This window comes from Podarcis cretensis, assembly GCF_951804945.1.
Source record: "Podarcis cretensis genome assembly, chromosome: 8".
Classification (NCBI taxonomy): domain Eukaryota; kingdom Metazoa; phylum Chordata; class Lepidosauria; order Squamata; family Lacertidae; genus Podarcis; species Podarcis cretensis.
This window is the reverse complement of record NC_137177.1, coordinates 57,393,753-57,421,587: the sequence shown is the minus strand read 5'-3', so window position 1 is coordinate 57,421,587 and position 27,835 is coordinate 57,393,753. Positions and strand designations below refer to the sequence as shown.

The window sequence follows — 27,835 nt, the reverse complement described above, 5'->3', positions numbered from 1 at the left end:
AGCCACTTCGCAAACAGAACTTCAGCAGATCAGTGTCCCCTGTAAATGGTTTTAGGCAGACTCCATCTCTTTACATACATAAATTAAATATCCAGATCTGATTTGTTTTCATTTTTCCAAGAAGCTTCCTCTTGGCATTTCCCGCATCTTGCAGCTGATAATTGCCAGCTGTGCTACATCAAATCATAGATGCGAAATGATCAAGTTATGCTGAGTTATTGTTAGTGCTGGTTTTAGTAGGGTTTTCCTCTCTCCCCACCCACTCTCTAAATGAAAATGGTTTTAAAATGATGGTATAAATGTTGTTCCTATTTTGGTGTATATTTTGAAAGCTGAATCAGTAAAAAATTTCTCTGGAACATTGATCCAGGAATTCGTTCAATGAACGTAGAATAAATTTGGAAGGGTTCCTCAATGTGAGCATCTCCTCACACAACTATACCAAAGAGACCACCTCAAGCAGCTTCATGGCTTTTCTCCAGATCACCAGCCATGAAATAGCATTACTTTTCTCCAGTACATGCACTGGATGAAGTAGACTTTTGCCAAATAAAACTCAAGTCATGGAAGGATTTTTAGTTTCCACATAACTTTCTCCTTTTTGTTACCATGGATAAATGTAGCTCATTTCTCACCTGGAATCTCTTTAAGAAGTTACCTAGAATCATATCTAGGTGGGAAACCTCAGGCATGAGACCAAATCTAGCCCTCAGAATACTACCCAGGCCATATCCTGCAATGCTCCTGCTTTACATCCTGTATGTTTTTGCTGAGTCCCTGAACTACGGCAATGCCTTTTGCTTGTCTGGATGAAGAAAAGAGAGGTGTGTGTAGAAACCATCTAGAAACTGGCTCAGGGCCAGGGATGTGGGGGTTCAGGAGAATGCCAAGAACAGTGAATGGGAGAGGGGGGCTGATCTGTCTGGCAAGCTGATATGTTTGTGCAGATGGAACATTTGTAACAGTATGATGTTGAATATATATATATATATAATCACATACCCATATTTTCAGATAATATGTGTGCCAATTAAATATAGCTATTTAATCAATTAGACATGCTGCAAAACCATAATCAACCATGCTCCCGCCTTTGCAAGAGAAAGATCAACTCACATCATTTCCCGAGAATGAAAGTTGCAGTAATATATTTACATAAATAATTAAAACTCCAGAAGCACAGTAGGTAATAAAAATATATTGCCACAATAAAATATGAAAGCAGAGAGCATTGCTTTAATTAAAAATTACCACTACAGTGTAGTAAACAACTTATTTATACTTAGTGTGAAGCCTTAACTCTTGGAAGGCTCTGGACTTGTTGAGCCCATGGTGGAAAGAAATACCTTGAAGGATCTTTCCATAAAGACATATTTCTGAAGCTGGTAAATATGTTTAATTAAGATCTACTGTTAATAATGGATTTCTGAGAATGAGGTTCTTCTTTTAATTTCCCATGGTAGGGAACATTATTAAATTTGGCCTTTAACATCTCTTTGACACACACACACACACACACACACACACACACATGTTCTGATTAACAATTCTGAGATGGGGAAGAGGCACTCAAAATTAAACTCTTAAATCTGTTATAAAACTGACAGGAATCCCTGATTAAGAAATCAAAGTTCGTAATTGTGATGTGGAATCTATTAATCATTGGCTTGTCTTAACTGTTGCATAATAAATGGTTAGGGGTCCTACTTCCCCTGACTTCCAAGAAAAATGACACAAAAAATAGAAAACTTAACTTGAGGTTAACTCAACAGTAGAGATGGTGCTGCGTCTAATGACCAGTATTCAGGTGTACCATATAAAGATTTGTCATCAATGCTACCAGCTGCAGCTAAGACAGGCAACAGCAAGAAAATAGAAAACTTAGGAAGAACATTCAAGGAATGGGAAATTTTAATATGGCAATATCCTTTAACTGAAAGATGGAGAAAGCAAGCAAAATTAAAAACGTAAAAAGAAATCCAGTAGGGATGGTGATGTGCTCTGCCCAGTGACATTTCTTCTTCCAAACCAGGGAGAGTTTAATTTTAATCTCACCCAAGCCAATGTTCCGGAGTGTTTGAGTATATTATTTTTCTTGCATTCTGAACATTGCACATATCAGGCTAGCTTATGTTGCTCATTACCAGAAGTCTGGAGAATCTCCTAGTTATTCACCAAGCAACCTGAAGATGCTCCCTTTGCATTAAATAGCTGTGCAGCTCATAAATAATGCTTTGCAGGAACATTTTCACCCACAACAGCTAAATAAGTATACAAGCACATGTTTCCATTAGGCCTCTGTTAATAACAGGGAACATTATACAGACAACTGCTGGTTTTCAGATTTCAGCAGTCAGTTGTGAAAAGCTAATCCAGTGATAGCAGTCAGAGGACTGGACCAAATCAACCCATGTGATCCACACACCCCGGGTCTCATTTTCCAAGTGTTCAATTTGTACCATTTTCCAAGTCTTGCACAATTAGGATGTGTGTGTGTGACTCTATCAACTTAAGTTTCCCCCAGTGACTCATTGTTCTTGGTTTATGTTCAGTTTGCTTTATGTTCAGTTCATTTTTCATATCAGTTCACAAATTCATCCCCTCAAGAAAGAAAAGAAATTCACATTTACCAGTGTGATGTGATGCTTTGAATGCTGGATTTTGACTTGAGAGAACAAGGTTTGAATCCCCACTCAGCCATGATGCTTCATGAGGTTGTTGTGAGGATAAAACGGGGAGGGGGAAACCATGTACACCTACTTGAGCTCCTTGGAGGAAAAGGTAGTATCAAAATGTAATAAATAAATTGTACTTTTAATATTCAATTTACATAATGCATTTCCATGCATTATTTCCACCAACATGTGCATTCTTGTGCACATTTTCCCCTAATGCATGCTGTTTCGGACACAGTTTTGGTGGTGGGTTGAGTTTGGAGAAGTGCATTGCAAAATTTTAAATAATGTAAATTTAGAAGGGCAGCTATGTTTGGCTTCACATATTGGTCTGGGAACTGAATTAGTTAGATTTTCATTTTCATTTGCTTAACAAAAATTATATACCACTTCATTGTAAGAAAATCTCTAAGTGGCTTAAACGATTATATAATAAAACATTTTAAAAATTCCCAATAAAAACAGATATTTAACATCCTTGTTCATGTGGAATCTTTGCCTTGCCCCCAACCTCATGGCTTTGCTTTTCATGTTGTTGTTGCTGCTCTTTTTGAGATGTTCAGCCTGAGGAAAGCAAAGCTTTCCTAGGGGGAACAGAGAAAGATCCTGTGGCTTGGCAGTGCAAGCAACGGTCTAAGCGATGTCATGAGCTCTGGGAGCCTCTTCCGTTTAGGTTCTGTGCCATTGTTATTCAAGATTGCTAACTCCTCGGCAGGAGATTGTGACTGGCGGTACATGACCAAGGGGATTTCTGCCCTTCTGTCTGGCTAGGTTATGCTATTTGCAAAGCAAACGAGCGCCCCTACAAGCTATTAATACCAGCTGTGATTTGCATTTGCAACATAATCATTATAGGAATTGCCAAAACTCGCTGGGCCTGGTTGAGGGGGGAGGGGAGGGGAGCAGTGGAGGGATCTGGTATTCAAGGCAGATTGAGGATAATAGCAGCCCACAGTCTGTCTCACACCTTTGGTCTCTGGAGACAGCATCCCTTCCACTGTGAAAGATCAAACACTACAAATAATTAATGAGCCTGTTCTTGTCAAAATAGCTCCCTTGGAAATAGTTACACCTGTCAATAACTTGAGCGCCATATTTGTAATCAAAAAGGCCAACCCCCGTCAGGGAATACAGGACTTCTTCAATACAAGCTAGGTTTTAAGTGAGGCACCTGGGAGGTAGCTGGCGGTGGTGATGGTAGTCATATATTGATGCTCTGACACATAATAGAAATTCCTCAGCACTTGTCCATCCATCAGCAGCCACCCCTGAGAACAGCAAATGACACCAGGAATCCCTGGAGCAAAGACTAAAACAAAATGAAGTGGGTAAACCTGAATTTAATAAATAAATTTCTCCCAAATAATAAACAGGGGAGATGACACCTGTTAAGGGCAGAGCTCATAGTTATTTCTGACACAGGTGCATGAAATATTCATACTCTGCTTTAACTAGGTGTTTTAACGACATGGGGAATTGAACCCTCTAATTATCTACCCTAACTTTTCTCACCTAACATTGCAATTTGCAACGCTCATATCTGCTTAAATTCTCCTTTGCATTGTTTCCACTTCTGCTTCACTCAAGCCACATGCACCCAAATGACTCCACCGCTTGTTTGTATACACCACGAGTGCAATGATCAGCAGAAATGTTTTCTTAGCAGAATGAGTTATGTGCTTCTGGGCTGAGCCAACACTCTGCTATCTGAGCCGGCTCCTTTCAGAGCTTGACTGCTGTTTGGGTAACAGGCCATCTACGACTCAAATGCCTACAAGATGAGAATGCAGAACTCCATCTTCCATCCTGTGCCCTCTGGAGTGAACCTACCTAATATGCACTTCATGAAGTGATACATGAAGTGAAGTTCAGCCATCCTTCAAAATTTGCAGTTCTCAGGATTTTGGAATGCAGTTCACCAACCAAAACATGTATACAAAAATATGTATATCAGGAGAAAGTGTGCATAACGTTACACATATCTGTGAATATAGCATACAAAATTGCATTAGGAACAATAGCTCTGTGAAGAATGTTGCTAGATTTGTGTACAGAATGTGTGCATTAATAGAAATGAGCACTCAGGACAACGTGCAATAATTAGAAACAGAAAGAAACCAAAGTGGGCAGCTTTATCCATCCATCCCTAGCTTGAGATATTGCTAAGCACAGGAGTTAGCACTGATTTCTCCAGAACAGAAACAGACAGGCAGAAAGAATGTAGCAGCTGTGCATGCTGCCAACTGGAGCCACCCTCATCACATGCACCAATGCTGGAGGAATGCAACAGCTATGGCCTCCTGTTACAAATATAAACTATGGAAAATGTGAGAGAGTAAGTCCCCACTTCACATATGACTGCTCCTATATCACTCCCAGGGACATGTAAGAGGTTCCATCCAGGATTGGTCTTCTTGTCCTGTATGTATATCAAAGAAGTGCTGTTGACCCTGTTAAGGAGTTCTGTGGCTTGTGTGTTATGCAAACAATCAAGGAATACCAGGCATGCAGAAGGACATCTCTGGTCCATTTTCAAGAATAATAGAGAGGTGGGTGGAAACAGATATGTGGAAGGGGAATGCCCAAGGCTGAGAGAACGTAGGGATTTTGCAGTGTCAAAGCTAAAGTTCTGCAGGATTGCTCTAAAGTGGGTCCAGAAATGTTGAGGCAGAGACTGGATTTCAGAGGTGGAAGAATGCTCAAAGAAAAGGAAGCACGAGGAAGAAAGAAGAGCCCCCAAACAGGTAAGTTAGGAGACATCATGGCAAAAGTCCTGAGTCACCTCCAAGCTCCTTGCTTCTGGGGCTTCTGGGAAGCATAAGCCACCCCAATTTGCACTTGCTGCAAAATATAATTCTAGCTGATATCGGTGAAAGACACAACCCCTTTGAGGAAATTTTGTGGGCTGCTTCCTCATGCATTAAAAGTAATGGTGAAGGCCACACCTGTGCAAGCAGAGACTCCATATGTATACTGGCAAATGCATGGGGCTGTGGATTGGAGTGGCAATCATCTTCAAAGGTCCACACATCCATCCATGCATTACATGTCATTAACAATGATGCCAGTTGCAGACAGTTTGGATGTCAGCTGGCTATCACAGGATTTGCTGTTTCTATATTCCCAAGCCATCCCTACTCCAAACAGCCAGTCAATTTTAGAGTGAAAAACCTATAGTTTCTCTCTCCACAGGGATGTGCAAAAGTGCTGGTAGATGAGAATAATCTGATATATTTGCACATACTGCGGCCGCAGGAGGTTCAGAACAGGAAACCACATTCATATGTCACAAAATAGTATTGTAATTGATTCTCTATCCTTTAAACATGAGACAATGGCAGCATTTAATAGTCCACACACTTCCTTGGAGACAGGGACTACGTGTGTGATATTACCAGAGACATCATTCTGTAGAATTGATCCTGGGTGGTCTTTCCCCCTTCTAAAAGTAGGTGCTTTGTTTAATGTCAATGCTTCAGCTGAAGGACATTTATTTCCCAGTAGCACTGGAAAATTGGGGCAAATAGCTATCATTTCACCAGTGAGTGTGAGAACTAAATATGAATATCATTCAGCCTATTAAACAAAGGAGGCATTCCCCCACCCTACCCTGTTACCTGCCTTAACTATTTTGCCCAACATTATTTTGCAGAATAAATTACACGTTCACATAATTTAAAGCAAGAGAACTTGAACAGATGTTCCCAACTTTTATGTTTCTTTGTGCACCTGAAGCATAGGAGCATCAAGCCTCCCAATACAGTTTCTGAAAAATCAAAATCCAGATTTTCAAATTGGTCTTTTCAATGTGAACTTTATCCAATTTTCAGTCTTTGTTTCTAAATTATTTGACAGTGCTCAAATCAGGACATGTGTTAGGACAGGCATCCCAGCAATCAATCAATCAATCAATCAATCAAATATAAAAGCCATATGGTTGTTAATTTGAAATATTTGCAAACCTCAATATTAGCATTTCATTTTTTTAAAAAAATCAAGTTCATGAGAAATTACTAATAATAGTAAGCTGGGATTCAGGAATATTCTACTCACCTTATAGTCTGATGTTGCAAGGTGTCTGGATCTGTGGCATTGACCGTTAACACAACACTGCCAATGGGGATGTTTTCTTGTTTGGTGATAGTCATTGGGTCTGGGTGGAAAACAGGGGCTTCATTGACATCCAGAACCGTGATCTGAACAGTTGCAGTGGAACTGGTGTCATATGCTATGTCTGGAACTAGTGGATCTTCATTTTCTACTTTGATCAGGAGTGTGTGGAAAGCTGAAATCTCACAGTCCAAAGGCTGAAGAGCAAAAACATAAAAAGAGCCCTGATGGATCAGGCCAAATGCCATCCTAGTCCAACACCCTGTTCTCACAGTGGCCAGCCAAATAGAATGTATCAACCAGGTTTAATAGCCACTGATAGCTTTATTGTCCATAAATTTGCCTAATCTTATCCAAATTGGTGGCCTTTGCTACCTCTTGTGGGAGCGAATTCCATACCTTTACTACGCACTGTCGAATATTGGGTTAAACCATTGCTAGTCTCTCATCAGTGGTAAACAGGAAATGTTGCCTCTTTCTCAAACAGATTTCTCCCTCTCTGTGCAACCATGAAGTCTAGAAACTTGCAGGAACTTCTTTCAATGTTTCCTATTCTGGATTGATCCTATGTATGAATGCAGAAAGAGCCCTGCTGGGACTATCTAGTGGACTATCTAGTTTGGCATCCTAGTCTCACAGTGGCCAGCTAGATGCTTATGGGAAGCACACAAGCAGTACCTGAGCACAACAGCACTCTACCCTCCTGCAGTCCCCAACAAGTGGTATTCAGAAGCACACTGAATCTAACAATGAGGGTGCAATATAGCCACCAGCATTGGTAGCCATGATGCACATACCACAGCCTGTGTTGACTTATGTTGATGCTTACAACACAAGGTCCTTCAGATCAATAAGTTACTTGTGGCTCCTGAAGAAGGCCCAGAAGAAATCCAGGTTTGCTTCTCATAGGTAAAGATAAAGAGACCCCTGACCATTAGGTCCAGTCATGACTGACTCTGGGGTTGCAGTGCTCATCTTGTTTTATTGGCCGAGGGAGCCGGCGTACAGCTTCGGGGTCATGTGGCCAGCATGACAAAGCCGCTTCTGGTGAACCAGAGCAGCGCATGGAAACGCCATTTACCTTCCCGCCGGATCGGTACCCATTTATCTACTTGCACTTTTGACGTGCTTTTGAACTGCTAGGTTGGCAGGAGCAGGGACCGAGCAACAGGAGCTCACCCCATTGCAGGGATTTGAACCACCGACCTTCTGATCGGCAAGTCCTAGGCTCTGTGGTTTAAACCACAGCACCACCCAGGTCACTTTTGCTTCTCATAGTTAAAGATAAATTTAAAGAAGAGGTAGGCAGCTTGCAGACTATGAGCCAATTGTGGCCCGTAGCCAATCACTAGTTCTGTCTTCCTTCTATGTGATTCTGTACTTTTGTTTTTTTAAAAAAAATCCAGCCAAATTGCTCAAATCCCTCTTCAAGAGGGAGACACAACTGCCTGAAACACGCAGTCTAAACTTCCCACACAGTCTAAACTTCCCACATTTCTCACAGCAATCAATCACTCTCCTCAGAAAATTCCTGCTGGGTACTTCATGGCTAGCTTAGCAAGCAGGATTGTATCATTAGAAATGAACAATGGCAGAGGTGGTGAACCTTTTTCAGCCCCAGGGTCACATTTCCTTCTGGGCAACTTTCTGAACAGCAGACTAGTTTCTACACTCACCCTCTATCCTTCGAACAAGGGTCAGGGGCAAATTCCAGCCAAGCAAAAACACTCAGGGTGTGAAACATGACCACTGAGGGTTGTGGCCTGCAGAGATTTCTGAGGGCCTGATAGGGAGCTCTGGAGGGCCACGGTTGATTCACAGGCCTAAGCTTCCCCACTTCTGACAACAGAAACCTCTGAAAATTTAAAGCATTTCCAAAAAGGGGCAACATAAGACATTATGGCCATTCTTTAGATGTCTAAGAGGCACAGCTAATCCTTCTGCTCACCTTGACAACTGACAGCATCCCTTCATTGTTCTTGGGGTTCGTATGGATTTCAAAGCTCTGTCCTGGGTTGCCATTGATGATGGTATAAACCGCTCTCCATGCTCCTGTCGCCGGGTCATCCCGATCCTCCACAGTCAGATTGACAATCACGCCCGTGCTGCCTTCCTTCACCGTAGCTTGGAACTCAAAATTAATAAAGAAAGCCATAAATGTTACTACCATCAAACAAATGACCACAGTCGGCACAACAAATTTGTTTAAGCTGTTATTAATTATTCACCACAACCAAAGGGAAAATGTAATCCTTGAGTGGAACTGAAATTTTACAGGCCATAAATAATGCAGTCAGAGAGCGTAAAGTATAAGAAACGGTATTACAATTTCTCTGCTCTGATTCTTGAAAGATTAAAGATAAAGAACCACATGATTGTTGAGACAGGCTTTGAAAACTCTCCAGAATAATAAAAAAGATGAAATCTTTTGTTAACTCCTCTTAATATAGAGAGATTCAATATACAATACATAAAGGTGCTTTGGAATACAATGCTTAGAGGAGGAAATGCATTAAGAATGCTTTTAAGAGTAGAGTGCTTTAAAGGTGATTTTTACTCATCTTGATTATTTTCCCTCTCTACTTGAACCATAATATTTCATTGTCCTTTCCAGTCTGTATGGACGACGGTGTTCTTTGTAATAAAATAACTGGAGGATCTCCCAAAGCTTATTCCCCAAGCTGTCCAGTTCCCCTTTAAGTGTTCTTTCCATTTAAAATTTTCCACAGAGCTGGAGGAAACCTTGATGGTGACAGCATTGTAATCATTTACAGCCTAGGTGGAAAGACTTTTACATGGTCCAAGTCAACTTTGAAGTAGCCCAGCATGGAGTCAACTTGACCTGGTTTTGTTCAATGCCTGTTGCTTATGGACAAAGAGCAAAGGTGCAAAGAGAATCCAAAGTGGTGATGAGCAGGTGGCAACATCCTAATTTTAATGAAGCTTCCTCGACTAATACCCAGGATGGCTAGAGTCCAATTGCACTGTTGGAGCCAGTGTGCCTCTAAGTACCAGTTGCTGGGAATCACAAGAGAAGAGAGTGTTGTTGCACTCGGGACCTGCTTGTTGGCTTTCCATAGCCGTCTGTCTGGCCACTAAGAAAGCAGGAAAGCAGGATAGTGAACTAGATGGGCCTATGGGCTGAACCAGCAGGGTGGTTCTTATGTTCTTCTACCTGTTGCTAGGATCCACAAGTCGGAAGAGTGCTGTTCCACTCAGATCCTGCTTGTGGGCTTCCCATAGGTTGGCTGCTGTGAGAACAGGATACTAAGCTAGAAGGGTGCTTGGTCTGATCCAGCTGGGCACTTCTTATGTTCTAATTAGCCAGTGCCAACTACCCAAACATTTTGCTGCATTCCTTTTTGGGTAGGTAACAACACTGCTCAAAGAAGCCATGCTATTTTCTCTCTTATCCATCTATTTGCGCTCATGCATGTGTCTCTGGAGCTCAAACCCATAGAGAGCAGCCCCTTCAAATTATTGGCAAAGGGATCTCAGCCCTTAGAAAATGGCTCCTATGGGTGGCAGTATTGCTTCTGAATACCAGTTCTTGGAAACTGCAGAAAGAGAGTGTGCTCTTGTTCTCAGGTCCCTACTTGCAGGTTTCCCACAAGCATCTGGTTGGCCACTGTGAGAACAGGAGGCCAGACAAGGTGGGCCATTGATCCAATTGATCAAGCTCACCTTATATTTTTATAGTGCAGTGCCAAAAAATTATGTTGCATTTTCCCATCAATTAATGGGAAAAGAAACAGCACCTAAATTTATCGAAGTGTGTAGAGGGAACTCACTGAAATTCCCATGAATAGGGTGCAGGGGTTTTTTTATGTGCTTAGTTTTTAAGAAGGCCAAGTAGTGTTTGTGAGTGTCCTTTCTTCAAATCATCTCACCAGTGGTTTGTACTTTGCAGCTTCCACAGATTTCTGCACTTTAGTTTAAGCCCAGGGTAAGGTGTCAGGAGGTAGCTCCTCCCATCAGGAATAGCAGATAAACAGGGGAAATTTCAGGGTGTTGGGGAAATGTTTACTGGGCAGGAAAACACCTTGGACACCTCCCAAAAATAACGGAAGCTCAAAATGCTGCATCCCCATAATAAAGGAATTCTCAAATACCCTGAGAATGAGCCCCCCCAAATGCAAGCTGATTTTATAGAGGAGGGGGGGGAACCCAAAGTTTTGAAAAACTAGAGGACAGATTTCAGCACACAGCATAACAGAAATACCCACATAGGAGCATTAGATCATACATCACTAACACTGAAAATAACATGAACATAGCAACCCCCTTTAAAGTTGGAAAAAATAGTTAGACTGGGAGAAGTTGTGCTGGTAGCCAAACCTCCAGTGACTGTTAAGATATGATTAGATTATGCATTAATTGATTTTCTTCGTCTTTAATATCTACACATCCCTGAAGCACCACAGTCAATTGAGAACAAAATAGATGAGTCCAGATGTGTATTTAAGCTGTTGCCATCAGCATCCATCTAAAAACCATCACTTAGTAATGGCATACCTTGGGCCAAATCCCCAATTGGTTTAAACTGGGTCAGCAGATTTATACTTGTTCACATGCCAGCTGAGACATTCTCCCTGGCAAGTTTCACCTCCTAAAAAGATTTATTCATCTCATTGCAAGCAATTGGCCGCAAGCAGAAACTTCAAATCCTCAAGTGTAACTTAACATTGATTTACATGTCCAGATCTGCACCTTGAGAACATGGATGAAAAAGACCTCTACTGAGATAGACATGTGCTGAAATTGCCACATGGCTTATCTGTTTACCGCCATTTGCATCCCACCTTTCTCCACGTAATGGGAGCCAAGGAATATTGTGTCACACAAATGACACACCTCAGCCTACATGGGTCAGAGCCCTGTTGGATCAGGCCAAAGCCCATGTAAGTTTAGTATCCTGCTCTCACAGTGGCTAACCAGGTGTTTGAAAAGGAAGCCCACAAGCCCAACCTGAACTCAGCACCATTCTCCCCACTTGTGATCCTCAGCAACTGGTATATGGAGGCTTACTGCCTTTGACACTGCAGGTAGAACATAGCCAGCATGGCTAGTAGTCTTGTCCTCCAATAATTTGTCTAACTCTCCCTTTTGAAGCCATTCAACTTGGAGGCCATCACTACAGTATATGGTAGCAAACTCTATAGTATGACCCCACTCACTCTCAATTTATAGTTTTTGTGTGTGTTTATAAAGGGAGATCTGATCACAGATCTCCTACCATCACAGCTTATTTGCTCCTAAATTTAATATGCCACTGCTCATTTCAATCACTACAGAATGCAGCAGGAAATATGCAGGTGAGGTTGTTCCACACAGCTCTAGGTGGGACCTCTCAGTCAGCTGAAAAGCCAAACTGTTTGAAAATGACCTACTCAATCACCCATGCACATAAAGCCTTCTTGTAATGGGATAGTCGCTTTGTATCCCATACAAATATTGGGCAAAGTGCTCAGTAGGAGAATCAGTAACTAGACTCTGTGGCTTTGCCAAAGGTACAGATTTCTGTCACAGACTGTGGTGCCAACGCGGTTTGAATTAAAGAGCCTCGGAGAGCAGCAAATGTAACGAAAGGGAAAACATGGTCTGGATTGATGAGTATCAAACCCAATGAGTCATTAGGATTCCACCCGCTGGGAGCACCAGTTGAGAATAACCAAATTAAAAGTGCAAGTCGCTTTGCATTAATCTGGGAATCGTTCCTTGGCTGAAGGTGCTTGGTGCATCCTATCTCTGTGTTTGTTTTCCCTTGTAGAGCTCACAAATGATGAAAAATGACAGGAGATGCATCAGCTCCAGAAGAGAATGGCTAGAGAGCCAAGAAATGTCATTCCTTCCTTTGAGATTTGCCTCCAAGAAAAGAAACATTTGTTTGAAACTGGATCAGAGGATGTACTCTGGGAACACAGGAAGTTGCCTTTTACAGAGTCAGGCCATTGGTTCATCTAGCTCAGTACTGCCTACACTAACTGGCAGCAGCTCTACAGGGTTTCAGGCAGGAGTCTCTCCCAGCCGTCGCTGGAAGTACTGGGGACTGAAACTGGGACGTTCTTGCATGCAGAGCAGATGCTCTGCCACTGAGCTACGGTATAATGCTGTGTCAATCAGCTTCAAGCATGTTTTACTGTTACTATGTGCTACAGTTTATTGCTTGTTTTGCTCAGTTTAATGTGCTCCCAACATGTCAACAATATATATATTAATAAAGCAAAGTGGACACAGCTTGGACTGTGCTTCAGGCATCACAGAAGGAATGTACAGATCTGCCCCCCTCACTGCCACCCAAATATCATGGGTTCACTTAAGCCACATTCACACCATTGTGATAGCACTTTAAACAGTCATGCCTTCCCTCAGATAATTCTGGAAGCTGTAGTTTGTTAAGGGTACTGAGAGTTGTTAGATTACTCCTATTCCCCTCACAGAACTACAATTCCCAGAGTTCTCTGTGAAGAAGGATTGACTGTTAAACCACTCTGAGAACAGTAACTCTATGAGGGGAATAGGGACATTTAAGAGACGCTCAGCATCCTTAACAAACTGCAGCTCACAGGATTCCTTAGAACAAGCCTTGACAGTGGTTTCATAGTGCTTTAATTGGATGGTGTGAATGTGACCTTCGTCTCTTAAATGGTGTAAATGTTTCAGAGAAACCACATAGGTCAAGGGCAGCTGATGCATCAAGAACAGTAAATAAAGAGCTTTCTGATGTATGCTGCCATTTTGTTCCTTCACAATGACTCAGAGCAACATTACAGGTCTTGGGGAGAATTTAAAATGGCTGCTGGTCCCAACCAGTGCCAGAGACAGGGGGACCACTCAACCTATGACAGCTCCAGCCTCTATGCAAGCAGCAAAATGAGATGGCAGGTGGGGCCAGCCTAAAGCATTTTGCTCCCTGAGGCAAAGGACAAAGTAGAGCTCTCCTATTCCTCCTATAGAAATGAACTGGAATGCCAGTTGTATTGTACTGAAACACTGGCAATGGAACAGGACATAATGGGAGCTGTAGTTCCAAAAATACATCCTGAGGGCACCAGGTTAGCTAAGGCTGCTGTAGAGATAGACCCTTGAGTCTCTTTCCCCTTTCCATTCTGCCCCGTGAAGATTCCTGTGAAACTTGAAGATGACCTGGTTGACCCAGACCCATGACAGGGTCTTTTCAGAGGTAGTTCCCCAGTTGCAGAATGCCCTCCCTAGTGAGTTGGGCCTGTATTCATCATTTTTAACTACCAGCAGGAATTAAAAAAAAACAAAAAAAACATTTCTGTTTGCCCAGACATTTATTGGCTGAAGAATACTGTTCCTGAAAGCACCAAGATCACTGGATAGAAGAATATTTTAATTGCAAGTGCTTTTAGAATGTTTTTAAACTGAAACTGCATTTGGATGTTTTTAATTGTATTTCTCTCTCTCTCTCTCTCTCTCTCTCTCTCTCTCTCTCTCTCGTGTGTGTGTGTGTGTGTGTGTACACTTTTGGTCTGCTTTGTATTCCTCAGGGCAGATTTATACTGCTCAAAATGTACTGCTGTCTTTCACAGCTCAAGAACACCTGAGCGTTCCTTTGCTCTCTTTGGGCTTTGGAGAACCTGAGTGCTTTCCTTCAAATGAGGGGGTGGGTGCCACTAAAGTGGAGGCTTCAATTTTGTTGCTATTTTCAACAATATTTATTATTCCATGCTCCCAGGCACAAGCAAGCGCAGCTCTTTGACATTAATGGAAGCTGCTCTTATGCAAGGGAAAGCAAATGCCCCTCCCCTCCAGCTTTTAAATGTTTGCAGTTCTTTCTAGTGCTCGGCATTTATGGACAGAGTGTTTCTTTAATCTTTTGAGCTGTTGCAAAGTTGACATACTTGGCTGAGCTATTGATGCTTACTTGCTAATATAAATAAGGGCATGGAAAAACATGTGGCTTTCCATTAGGGGGGATTTAAGGTGAGTCACAGTATGTATAACCAGGCTCCCTCTCCAGCACCTGCTTGTCGCGAATTCCTCGCGGCGCTTTTTAGCGAAACGCTCAGAGTCCCAGGTTTCTTTTCAGTGCAGTCTTTTTAATGTGAGCTATATACAAGTATTTACAAAAACAGTCCATACAGAGTACCTGCTCCTTAAGGCAAACAAATACTCTCCACCACAGCACCACCACACTACAGCACAACCACCAATTACTGTTGAGCAGGCTTTCCTTTTTAAAACAGGTGATAGCCAATCACATTAATCACAATCCTGCTGAGTCACTCTGACCCAGCACTTCACAGAGTATTGCATCAGCCTGTTGAAGCCTGCAGACTTACTCAGTATCCTGCGAATCCCAACACTGCTTTGGTCTCAGTCCGCTTTGGGGATGCAGAGGAAAGTCCCAAGCTTGAATGGCTCTGCATCACCAACCAAATGTCAAGGCTCATGAGCAACAGAGGCTCAGGATCATACAGAATATTGCTGTTGCACATATGCAGAAGTTTAGTCATGAATCCAGAAGTGCAAGGTCCTTCCAAGATAGTCACAGCCCTATAGGATTATGCAACCTTCTAAAATTATACAATAATCTTATATTTATCCAGTAAAAATAATTAGGAATGCCTTGCAATGATCAAGGCAGGTGTCCATGTGCTGCCTTCTAACTAAATCTCTTCCACCCCCCTTCCTGTGCACGTACACGGGCAAATGTTTGGGAGTGCTTTGATATCTTTTTTGAGAATGACTTAAGTTGTGTTTTTTCTTAAAGTTCCATTGTACATAATAGAACCTGGACTCCATTCTCTTGAAACTCAAGCACTGAAGTGTTTTCAGTCTTCCTGAATGCTTAGTTTGGGATCATACAGCACAACTCCTGCTTAGTGTTCTTCCCACACACTGTCTCCAGAGTGACCCAAGGATCCAATCCTTAGTGGTTGGCTCACCTCATTTCACTTATCTCAGAGACTATAAATTTCAAGCATATTGGGTGGTTCTACTAGGAACACTGGATTCTGGGACTTTGCTGCAGAAATAGTAATGGGTCTTTGATACTCCACCAACCCCAGACCACTACACCTCTGCACATATGAGGGCACAACTAACTAGCAGAAGCTTTGATGCAGTATAGAGAAGGGGGAGGCATTCAGTACATTTCACATTTAAAGGTGAACCTAGCTAGTATGCACCTTCAAAAAAAGGGAGAGATGAAGTAGGAGTTATTGGTGTCTGAATGGTACTGAATGGCTTTTTATAGAATTGTCTCTTGCGGGGGGGGGGGCATTTGGGCTCCAGTTCCTGTAACAAAATGACTTGGGCCAGCACAGTCCTAAACCCCAAAATATAATTCCCCAGCCCAAAGATCTAAGGAATGGCTAGGGCCCTACTATTGAGAGCTCTAATTGTGGGGTTTGGCTGGATCTAGACACATCAAAGTAGTGTTTCAGTTTAAAGCGTTGTAAATTTGTACAGGGAAAACAGGTAGAGAAAAACAGGACTCTACTTCACCATCTGGTGGTACAATTTTATATCAATTCACACACAATGCATGTAAGTCGCTTTTTCTTTACCAATCTAGCCGAGTCCTTTGTTTCTAGGCCAGCACAAGGCACCTCCAGCAATGGGTGGGGCTTGTGTAAAAAGTCTCCAAGTGATTTGGGTAATGTGTTGTCTAGGTTTTAGATGGCTCATGGCCACCACAGAGAACCATAAGTTCTTTGGAGCTTTGAAATAGCTATCTGTGGCTGTCTAGTTGTTGCTAGACTACAACTCCCATCATCCTTGACCACTGGCCATGCTGGCTGGGGCTGATGGGAGTTGGAGTCCAACAACATCTGGAAAGCCACATGTTAGCAACTAGAGTACCTGTCTAAGAATATCCATCTTGCACATTGCATTCACATGAACTGGGGGAAGGAGAATGGATGCATATTGTCTCCACTATGTATGTATGCAAATGCAGTTGTCAAACTTTCCCCTTCCCCTTCCCTTGTGAGGTAGCACCGCTGAGAAGTGGCCATCTTGAGATGACTTTTTTCCATCTCAGATTGACAACAGACTTAGAGAAGAACTTCTAGCCACAGCTATTAACCATGATGGCTATATGCTCTGTCTCCACAGTCAGAAGCAGTAATGATTCTGAATACCAGTGGCTGGAAACCATGGGAAGGGAGAGTGCTGTTTTGCTTAGGTCCTGCTGGCAGGTTTCCCACAGGCTCCTGGTTTGCCACGGTGAGATCAGGATGCTGAACTAGATGGGCCATTGGCCTGATCCAGCAAGATCTTATGTTTTTATGTTTTCGGACAATAAGGCTTAGATCATATTTGAAGTGAGCATATTGAACCACTGAGTTTCATATTTTCAGGCAACATCACTTGTGATGGGGAAAGGTCACCAGTTGGATTTATGCCTGTCACGCAGCCGCTAAACATGTTGTAAAGGTAAGGGGACCCCTGACCATTAGGTCCAGTCGTGACCAACTCTGGAGTTGCAGCGCTCATCTTGCTTTATTGGCTGAGGGAGCCGGCGTACAGCTTCCGGGTCGTGTGGCCAGCATTACTAAGCCGCTTCTGGCGAACCAGAGCAGCGCACGGAAACGCCATTTACCTTCCTGCCAGAGCGGTACCTATTTATCTACTTGCACTTTGACGTGCTTTTGAACTGCTAGGTTGGCAGGAGCAGGGACCGAGCAACAGGAGCTCACCCTGTCGCGGGGATTTGAACCGCCGACCTTCTGATCGGCAAGTCCTAGGTTCTGTAGTTTAACCCACAGCGCCACCCATGCTTTAAAAACAGTGACAGCCCGACCTGTTTTGCATGCTGGAAGGTGTATAACACTGTTCCCGCTGTTGAACTAAAACATTCCCACCTCTTTCTGTGAAAATGGATAACCCACAATTAAACAGATCACTGTCTTCATGCAAACAAGCTTCGTCTACCTCCCCATTGGAATCACAGTCACAACATCTCACAAACAAAACTCCACCATGATGGTCCTGCGACACTTTGGGTTTCTCAGCGAACCTCAGTCATGACATCCTGATTAATACTAGTGTAGGTTCTGTGAACTCAGCCGTGCCCCTGATTCTTCAAAGCTCAGCTCCTGCCAGGATAATTAGCCTCCTGATTATTCTGAGTAACTGGAGGGGTCAAAGGTTAGCGAGCATCACGAAGCATGTTTAATTCAATCAATTTAGCTAGCAATGCAGTTCAAGAAATATATGCAGGCACCGCTGCCATCAAATTTAAGGCGATCTGCTCAAAATTCCCGAGCTGCGGTGGATGAGCATTTTAGCTTAATTTCTAATTTAATATTCAACCGGGGTATTCTGCTTAATTACTTGTGATGCTTTCACTCAGGAGCTCAAGGACTTGGGCGGGTGGAGTGGGGGAGAGAAGGAGGAGAGTTGTTTCATGCTGGGAGACAGAAATAAAAATAAAATAAAAATTAATCTGCTTAATGGCAAAGTTGTATTCCGTGCCCCTTAGCGATGCGGCCTGGAAAGATCTCTTTTGAGCAATGAAACCACACACACACCACCTAATGCCTCCCTTCTTCCACAGGTTTGAAAAAGGCTCTACGTCAGTGGAGTCAGAGGACCTACCCACTCCTTTTATCCCTGGTGGCCTCCCCGCTTGGCCTCTTGACACAGAGTGGGTTGAAGATGAAAGGGAGCGCAGAGACCTGGCATTCTATTTTCAACACAGCCTCCAACCTTAACACACACACACCCCAAGCACAGGCACACAATCCTTTCTAAGCCTGCAGTCACATGGCAGCTTATTCCATTTCCCTTACATTTCCATAACTTTTAATTTCCACATTGTATTTGAGGTTTCTCACAATGAAACAAACCACATCTGGAAAACTAATGGAACCACTCATTTTGTGTTACTTGATTCAAAATAAATAAAACAATTTGCAGCCCTCTTAATCCGGAAAATTGTGGGAGTAAAGTGAAGAAATTTGGGGTTGGACATCAGCACACACTTATTTCCTGCAATCTCCAGGAAACGGGGGGAGGTCACGAGGGAACAGAAGCATCCATATGCAGAGAGGGTAGGGGAGCAGTAACATTGTCTAATGATATTCATTGTTGTGCCACACGACACTCACTGGTGTGAATGAAATCAAGTATGATTGATGCCACAGTTCCATAACACAACGGGTACTGCAGTGTGAAAAAAATGTTAGCAAATGGGACAGAAGTGTTAGCATTATAGTCAGAAAAGCTAAATAATATATGCCCCACCTCTGAATGCACCATTGGGGGTTCATGTTTCAATTGTAAGCTTATTTATTCGAAACATTTCCATCACACCTTTCTGTCCTTAAATGTGTACTCCAAGATGGCTGACAACTTTCTCTTATAAAAGAAGTGATGAGGAAACACACACAGGAAGCTGTCTTATAGTAACTCAGTATTGTCTACACTCTTAAGGGTGCTGAGAGTTGTTAGGATACCCCTATTCCCCTCACAAAACTACAGTTCCCAAAGTTCCCTGGGGAGAGGCATTGATAGTTAATCCACTCTGGGAATTGTAGCTCTGGGAGGGGAATGGGGATATCCTAACAACTCTCAGCACCCTTTACAAACTACAGCTCCTGGGGTTCTTTGTGGGAAGCCATGGCTGTTTAAAATGGTATCATCATGCTTTCAATGTGTGGTGCAGATTTGGCCTGAATGTCTGAAAGTAAGTGCCCTTAGTTTGCATTCTGCATTTCCATCTCTTGTATAGGCTGCTATCACACACAAACAAACAATGATTTCATGTTGCCTTGCTCTGTAGGCCACCTTTTTGTGTATCCTGTTTAGTTAAAACAAATGTTGTAAATTGTTCCTCCTCAGTTTTGCTAACATTTTGCCCCCCCACCCCAAGTAGCCAAGAATATCCATGGGTCCCCACCCCCCGGATGCAGCTTCTGACGATAGCAGTAATGTGCAATTATCTCTACTCAAAGGCTAGGCTCTAGTCAGCAAAAAATAATCCTGGCAGCCGCATTCCACACACCTGCAGAGATGAAAATACTACTGGGACCATTTTGTTAGTGGGGAAATGCTTTGGGGGATCTTGCTGTTGTGTCCTGGCTAACTTCATTGGAAAACTATGTACTGTATTTTTCAGTGTATAAGACAATATTAATGGACTTGGTGATGCGTGTGATTTGCAGTTGCAGGTAGGCTGTTGAGCGAATGATGGTGGTGACCTCCCCGCCCAAAAAAGAAAGCTCAGCAACTCTGGTCAATCTCTCCCCCCAAAAAGCTCAACAATTTCCCCCTCAATTTTTTTAGTTGCGGTTGTCTTATACATGGGGTGTGTGTGTTATACACGAAAAAATGCAGTAATAGATCAGGGATGGAAACTGTTTTCATCCTGAGGCCCACATTCCTTTGTAGTCAGCCTTCTGGGGGCCATATGCACAGAGCAAAGGATACAACTTCTGTCTTGCTACAGGAGACTATATTCTAGTCATGCAAAAGTCAGGGTTTTCTATATGAATGGAGAAAACGGTTGGATAATTTTTTTTCTCCCTCTCCCATAGAACTAGAAATTATGGAAACAGAAGTTTGGAAGTTCCAAGGAAAATAGAAGAAAGTACTGTAGAAATTCATGTAGTGTGGAGTTAAACTCTGGAATTCTCTCTGGTGCATGATGGGCAGGAGTCAGATATAGTCGGGTCAATTCCCACGCCTAAGCCAATACCACTCACATTCTGTAACCAGTAAAGTTGTGGCCTAAATTTGTCCAATAACCATTAACCTAATATCCATGTCCTTGTGTCTTATCCATCAATGTGTCAGGTGGCTATGGGGTCTTGACATGCAATTCTCTCTGGATGACTTTAAAAGTGGATTGGACAAATTCATGGAGCAAAAGGGTATCAATGGCTACTAACCAAGATTGGTGCAAGTCTTTTTTGTGGGAAATTGCAGTTATACATAAGTGTGCTTGAGTGCTAGTTAGTGCATAAAGCTGTTAAGACCAGAGAGTTCTGATCCTAGACTCAGCTACATCATGCTCCCTCAACTCCATGAGGGACCACACCATACTTTTAAAGTGCTAAGATACCATTTTAGACTATCACATTGCTATTCAAATGGTGTGCGTGTGATTGATTATGAGAGGCGGGGCTTACCTACCCCACCAATATTTTATTCAAGTTGACACCCCTGGTCCGTATTCCCTTCACAGAATTCCAATTTGCAGAGTGGGTTAACAATCAATCCCTCTTCACGGGAAAGGATTAGAACCATAGTTCTGTGGTGTCTTCTAACAACTCTCAGCACCCTTAACAAACTATAGTTCCCAAAATTCTTTGGGAGAAGCCATGATTGTTTAAAGTGGAATTATAGTGCTTTAAATGTATGGTGTGATTGTGGCCTTGTTATCATGATTGATTGCTGATGTGGGGCCAGTTTCAAGTGTCTATACAACTTGCAGCAGACAGTCCCTTGTATGATGCCCACACCACCTCGTTGTGGAAGAATGAGCTGGCTCTTAGGTATTATGGAATTCTGTTTGTTGAATAATATTGCATAGTTCCAGCACCGGTGCACACTAAGACCAACAGATTGATTTGACAGAAGGTATCACTCTATCTTCTAATCTAATTCTCTTGCTCAGCACAGCAACAACTGTCTCTATTAAAAGGCCAATGTTACGGGATGAGATTGATTGATTCTGTACATTTTCATAGTATGAGCTGCATTACAGGTGCTAATGATGCTATTATATAATCATTTTTTAAACACACACACAAAACCCCACTGTGTTCTCTAAAAGCTGGCACTACATACCATTTTTCTTTGCTATATTAAAATGAATGAGGCAATGTACAATTTTTTTCAGTGTCAAAGCATAATCTAAATTCATAAGCTATTTCTCATGTATCTTAAATCCATGTGTCTATCCCAATTTCTTTCTTCCTCTTGCGTCTTTTTTATTTATTTAAAGAAACTAATGGGGGAAATACTGTCTTCCATTTATCATTTTTCAGATATAACCAAGAAGGATGCAGTAGTTCATTCACTTTAAATTAATAACCTCAGCACCATTTACACTCCCATCACTTCAATCCTGTTCGGTAAAAACAAAGCACTGGAATAGGTTCCCTACTCCCCTGTTGCTGTTGATCCAACTGGAAAACCCTCCTCCCATCTCAAGATTGACAAGGTGAACAGAACCCCTTGGGATTCCAGTTTATACATTTTCATTCAGATCTCTTTCAGACAAGCACTGTTGATGCTTGGGATACACTGTTGAATCTTGAGATGCTTTGCACATTGCTCTTTTCCATTAGGAACATTTTATGTGTTTTTTAAATAATTGTAATGTTTTATCTGTTTCATAATTTTATTTTCTATTGTTGCTATAGGTTCTGGCACCTTACGGTGAAGGACGGATAAGAAGCAAACACATAAGCTTTTGTTTCACAGCCTGTTGGCCAGGCTGCTACCAATGCTGTGTGTCCCCTCTCTTTTTTTTTTTTTAAAAAAAGGCTGTGTCTGTCATAATGCTTGGCTTAATCATTGAAGATGTGTCACAGTAAACAAGCACTGCATACAAGAAGGTGGGTAAGAACAAAGCAATGCATTGGCTCCATGCTGCCCCTGCAGGCAGGGTGGAGTAGTGCCCCCAAGATCTTGAAAGTCCATTGGGAGCTACTCTTGTGGATCTTACATTTTCACTGAACATTTTTCTCCTGTATTTATCTGCAGAAGGGGTGTATGTGGATATGAAATGCTGGAATCTGTTTAGGGCAAAATTAGACTTGACCTGTTCTTTTGCCTCTCCCTCCTGCTCAGTGGCTAAGACTTTCACCTTGGGTGGCCTGAACAATTTCTTTTCCTTCTGCCAGACAACCCTGCTGCAAGATGCACCAGTTGGCAGTACTGAGGAAAAGGCCACCCTGGTAATGAATAACTTAAAATGTGCATGTGGGAGGCTGACCTCCAATTACATGGGTCAGATGGCCCTGCCTGTTTTTTTATGTTTGATTTTTGTGCTTTTCTGTTGGATGTGAACAGGCATTGTTGAAGAAGAGAACATAAAAGGCTATTATCAACACAGGCTAGATGGATACACTTGAAGGAGGCATGTTGACATGTCTTCCATGCAGCGCTGCTAATGCACTGAATGTCTAGTCTTCAATTAGCCACTTGATCCTGTGCTGAACAGGAGAAAGGGAATGAAACACTCACTTAATAGCACAAGGATAAACACATGCTGAACTCTTGACCAACTCCTTTTTTGACAGATGTTTTTGTGCTTTTTAATGGTCAGCTGGAGGAGAGAGGTTTTGCCCATGCTGCTTTTCCTGGTATGGTTCTCCAATGATAGGAAAAGTGGAATTTCTCCTGCATGTCAAGGGCACGGGAGTTTCTTCCCAAAAGAGTACATTTTGAATAAGAATTTTCATGCTGTGCTAATAAGCCGTCCATAGTTGTTCAAAGACAGTATCAGGTACTTGGTACTTTCTGGAATGTAGCACTGGAATCTACGTATTTAATATCTATTCAAAGCATCCACACAAATCATATTCCAGCTATCCCACTTCATGTGGTGTATGTCTGTTGCCTGGGTCCATACTTAGGCCCCACATCTGCACTAGACATTTAAAGCAATATTATGCCATTTTCAATAGCCAAGGCTTCCCGCAAAGAATCACAGGAACTGTTGTTTGCTAAGGATGCTGAGAGATGTCAGGAGATCCCCTATTCCTTTTACAGAGCTACAATTCTCAGAGTGGTTTAATGGTCAATCTTTCTTCACTGGGAACTCTGAGAATTGTAGCTCTGTGAGGGGAGAACGTGTTCTCATTTGGCCTGAGTCTGTCACTAAATGTTTCATCTCCACAACAGAGTACAATTCCAGCTGGTATTCTGAGAAACGTTGGCAGGCAGCCTGCGTAAACAAGACATAAAGGAATTTGTTTCCCAAGTGGATACAAGGTGGGAAAAAATATCTTCCAGGGCAAAGAAGCCCCCGAGGTGAATGTTTACCATTGATAGGAACTCTATGGATGCACAGGCCACATCTATGGTTTTAATCATAAGATTAAAAGAGGATATAGTCCCTAGGGGCTGTCATATATTACACTAGAGGAGGTGACGGAGCTCTGTGACATCATATCTTGTTTCTTTCACTGTTTGCAAAAATGGAAAGGAACAATTGTGTATGTGGCAAAGAGAGAGAATGGAATTTGGAGCACATAAAGGGAAGTTAACTCACCCTTTTCTTTTCTCCTTCCCAAAGCAGTGGTGGGGGAATGAAGGTGAAAAAGAATTCTTTCTCCCTTTTATTTGGGGGCGGGGACTCACAGCAGCAGCAGGGTGAGCATGGGAAAGCTTGCAAAGCCCACACCATGCTGATCCATGTGGGGTAGCTTCAAAGAGCAGTACTGGGAGGGAGAAGCAGTTTCCATTGAAAGGAAATCATGCCCACCTCCTTGAGGAAGGCATTAAGTAAGTAAGTAAGTAAGTAAGTAAGTAAGTAAGTAAGTAAATTCATACACTGCCCTTTAGCCAAAGATTACAGGGCAGTTCACAACACAAAAATACAAAATGAGATGCTAAATACACAAAATACACACGAAAACAAAAATAAAGCAATAGTCTCCCTCCCACAAACAGATTTAAAAGGCCATAGAATATTTACTCAGCCAAAGGTCTGGTTATGGAGAAACAATTTCACCTGGCACCTAAAGTTATGTAACTGCTGGGTAGATCATTCCATAAATGGGGAGAAAAGACACATCCTCATGTCTCCGTCCTCTGGGCCTCTCATGGAGAAGCACACAAAGGGAATCAGATGATGACTGCTGCGTCTGGGTTGGTTCATATGGGGAGAGTTGGTCCTTAGGACATAGTAGAATTATGCCTACTATGTATTAGCTGATGGTAGGATTTCCAGATCCTGAGTTTTCAGGGCCCAAACCTAAGATCTAGGGGTAGTCCCCAGTAATTCTGCCAGGGCATATCCCCCTATGGCACCATCACAGTTCTTCCTCTGTGTTCCCTCCCACCACTAAGCCCCAGATCATAGGTTCCTCGCTGCTGCTGTACACCATGAATTGAATCTCCATGTGCAGGGACTGTTTTTCATAGCAATGCCTGTTGCTATGGAGCAACAGTAGGGAGGACTGCTACTTGCAGACATCCAGGAAAACTTGAGGAACAGGGATGCTTCTTCTGAGGGCTCTTCTTAAGTTGTGTGTTTGTTGCAAATATACAGGCATTTTGTTGACTTCTTTTGCCATTTTATTCAGGAACAATGATTGAGCATCGATCCTTAGCACCTGCTTGACTTGCAGAAGTAGCAAAGCAGGTTCTTTCTGTGCTTTACAGGTAAAGAGGCCCCAAGATCCTTTTTAATTGGAGGTTAAACTGTGTGTTGCACCCCAGATATTTCTAAGCAGTCCTGGTGGTAGTCTGATAGAGGGGCTTATAGGAGGCAGAGAGGCCTTTAAACAAGAAGGCAATGAGAGTTCAAGGTGCCCAAAGGATCCTGAGCATTACTTACTTACAACTTCAGTTATTATTTAAGGCAGGGACCTTGAGAAAGTCAAAACTGCTAAGTGAGGAAAATATGTCCTTTCCTATGTCTTCTAATACATATTTTCCCCTCCAGCTGTGAGCTATAATATTGAATCAATTAGTCAGATGCTTCAAGGTTTGTGGCTACATAGAAACCAGCAAGAAAAACCCAGCAGAAAACAACATAATTCAACTGGCACATTAATGGTTGTATGTATCCAACCAACTCCTACTTGGTGTAGACCCACTGGAATTAATAGAATTAAGTTAGCCATGTCCTTTAATTTCGGGGGTTCAGAGGAGGTGGTGGCAAAGTTTTTTTGGGGGGGAGTTTCAAACATCTCATAATGCTCACAGTGACTTAAGACTCACATACCAGAGAGGCATACGGATTTTCATAACAAACTCAGTATTTTTCTAACGTATCTCATGCTTTTATTTTTGTGAGTTTGTTACCAACTGTGAAAAGCAGAGGGGCTCTGAGGAAGCACAGATGGATTCATTGATCGATGAAGCTAGTCTGCAGATTGATGATGTGTGAGTTTTGGGCTTCAAACAGGAGTATCCAACATGCACTTAGCAAAAGGAGGAGAGGTGGCTTGTGAACAAATCCATCTTGTTTGATCACATCCATGGCTACGCTGAAAGAAGCGGCACCTTCTGTGGAAAGGCAAGTGTTGATGTGAAAGGGAAGAGCGCAGCAGTGAAATTTAAGTTGGTGAAAGCAATCAAGTTGTTCCTGGGAGCAAATTTAAGGTGATAACACCGGACAGCAATAGAAGAAGAGAAAGATCAAAGGTATCTCTGGGCCAGCAAGGCAGCAGGTTGTAATTTATTTTTTTGGGTGAGGCCAGTTGCAAGTAACGGAGAGAAAGAAGTAGGAGAGAGTGAGTCAAAAGTAAGCTGCAGGCAGCTTAGGTAATAGGACTAAATTGCACATTTCAGAGGGGTTCTGAAAAATTAGAGACTTACAACATATGGAAAGATTCAGGGAGCTATCAGGAGCTCAGAGAATTTTACAATTTTCCCGGGGACACTAGTTTATGGAATGGCAAGTGAAAGAAAAGTTTAATCCAAGGAAGATCTCCTTGCATCCAGATGGATTCATGATAATACCAGTTTGCTCCCCTCACTACAAAAAGCAAGTTATATTTTTAACGGTTGTAGAAGGTGAAAACACTCAGCACAAAAATGGTTTTCAGGCAAGAGAGGATCTACATGGCCTTTCTAGTGGATAAGGAAGAATCTTGTTATTCTTCAAACTGCACCTCGAAGCACAGAGTTCAGCTTCCTGTCAAAACAGAGCACTGGTGGAGAGGAAGTGAAGATTGCCAGAGGCTGACAGCAAGAAGCCCTTGTTGGAGATATCTCCCATATGTAACATCCAAATTATCTTCCACTGGCAGTAGGGATGGACAGTTCAGCCTACTACCAGTCTATAACCATTTCAGATGTGTTCACTTATCAGCACAGATTCACCATGTTTCCACATTTATCTGCATATATATATATATATATATCTGCATAGAAATCTGTATTTAATATGTATCTGCATACAATTAATTATAACGAAACAGTAGCTACCGAAAGGCTTAGATTAAAACAAAAGAAGGAAAAAAGGATGGGTAGGAAAGAGAAGAAAGTAAACCAAAGCAGCACCTCTGAATGTTAAATAGTACTTCTTCTCATCACAAAATGTGTATTTAAATATACATTTTATATCTCAATGTGCACATTTCAAAACCTATTCTATCCTAAAATAGGCAAATTTTGCCACCCCTCCTCAAAATTTGACGATGTGTGAAATTTAGGAATGGAGGAACCTGTAATTCCCCCCTCTCTCATTTTGTTCTGTTCTTAAGTTCCATTCTTCATGTTTCTGCATTTGTTTATGTTATGTTATTTATCTTTTTATCCACATGAAAATTTATCAACATTTTATTGTGCATATGTCCTATGCATCTTATTTTATTTCCCATAATATATGCATTTTATGCCCACTTTCTCACACATTTTTTCAAATGCATTGTTTGCTTGGAGAACTGCATCACCACGTTTGAAAATGTGTGAATTTCAAAGGTTAGCTGCACTTCAGTTTGCACATTGTTTTGAAAAAATGTGAATTACTTAGGTTGGCATTGGAAGGTGAATTGAATTTCTTCCCTCTCCCTAGCAAAAATCTAAATAAGAATTGTGCTCCAGCTCACAAATTAGGCTGGGAGATGCTGTTCAAGCCAGTTCACAGAAATCAAATTACTCAACAATCGTGGTTATCAGGTTGTGCAGACCTTCCCTTGAGAATCATGGGTGACACTGAACTGGTGTAAGCTGGGAACAGAAATCCCAGCCGTGGCCTTGCTAGATGGGCAAGCCCTCCCCCCCAAAAAATATGTGGGGTGATAATACTGGCCTACCCTACAGGACTGTTCTAAAATGACTGTGGTTATGTATGCAAGGTGCTTTAAGCATGATGTCCCTAGGTAAAGGTAAAGGGACCCCTGACCGTTAGGTCCAGTCATGACCGACTCTGGGGTTGCGGCGCT

At 42.2% G+C, this 27,835-nt stretch overlaps 1 protein-coding gene across 2 annotated transcripts in view; it reads right to left on the bottom strand.

Annotated features, from left to right (window-relative positions):
* The window catches only part of CDH13 (cadherin 13), a 687,354-nt gene that overhangs the window by 64,634 nt on the left and 594,885 nt on the right, over window positions 1–27,835 (bottom strand). For both annotated transcript variants that reach the window (XM_079988791.1, XM_079988792.1), the window contains exons 9-10: window positions 8,734–8,916; window positions 6,729–6,982 (exon numbers count right to left, since the gene is read on the bottom strand). In XM_079988791.1, coding sequence (XP_079844917.1) covers window positions 6,729–6,982; window positions 8,734–8,916 — 437 coding nt within the window. The remainder of the gene's footprint in view (window positions 1–6,728; window positions 6,983–8,733; window positions 8,917–27,835) is intronic.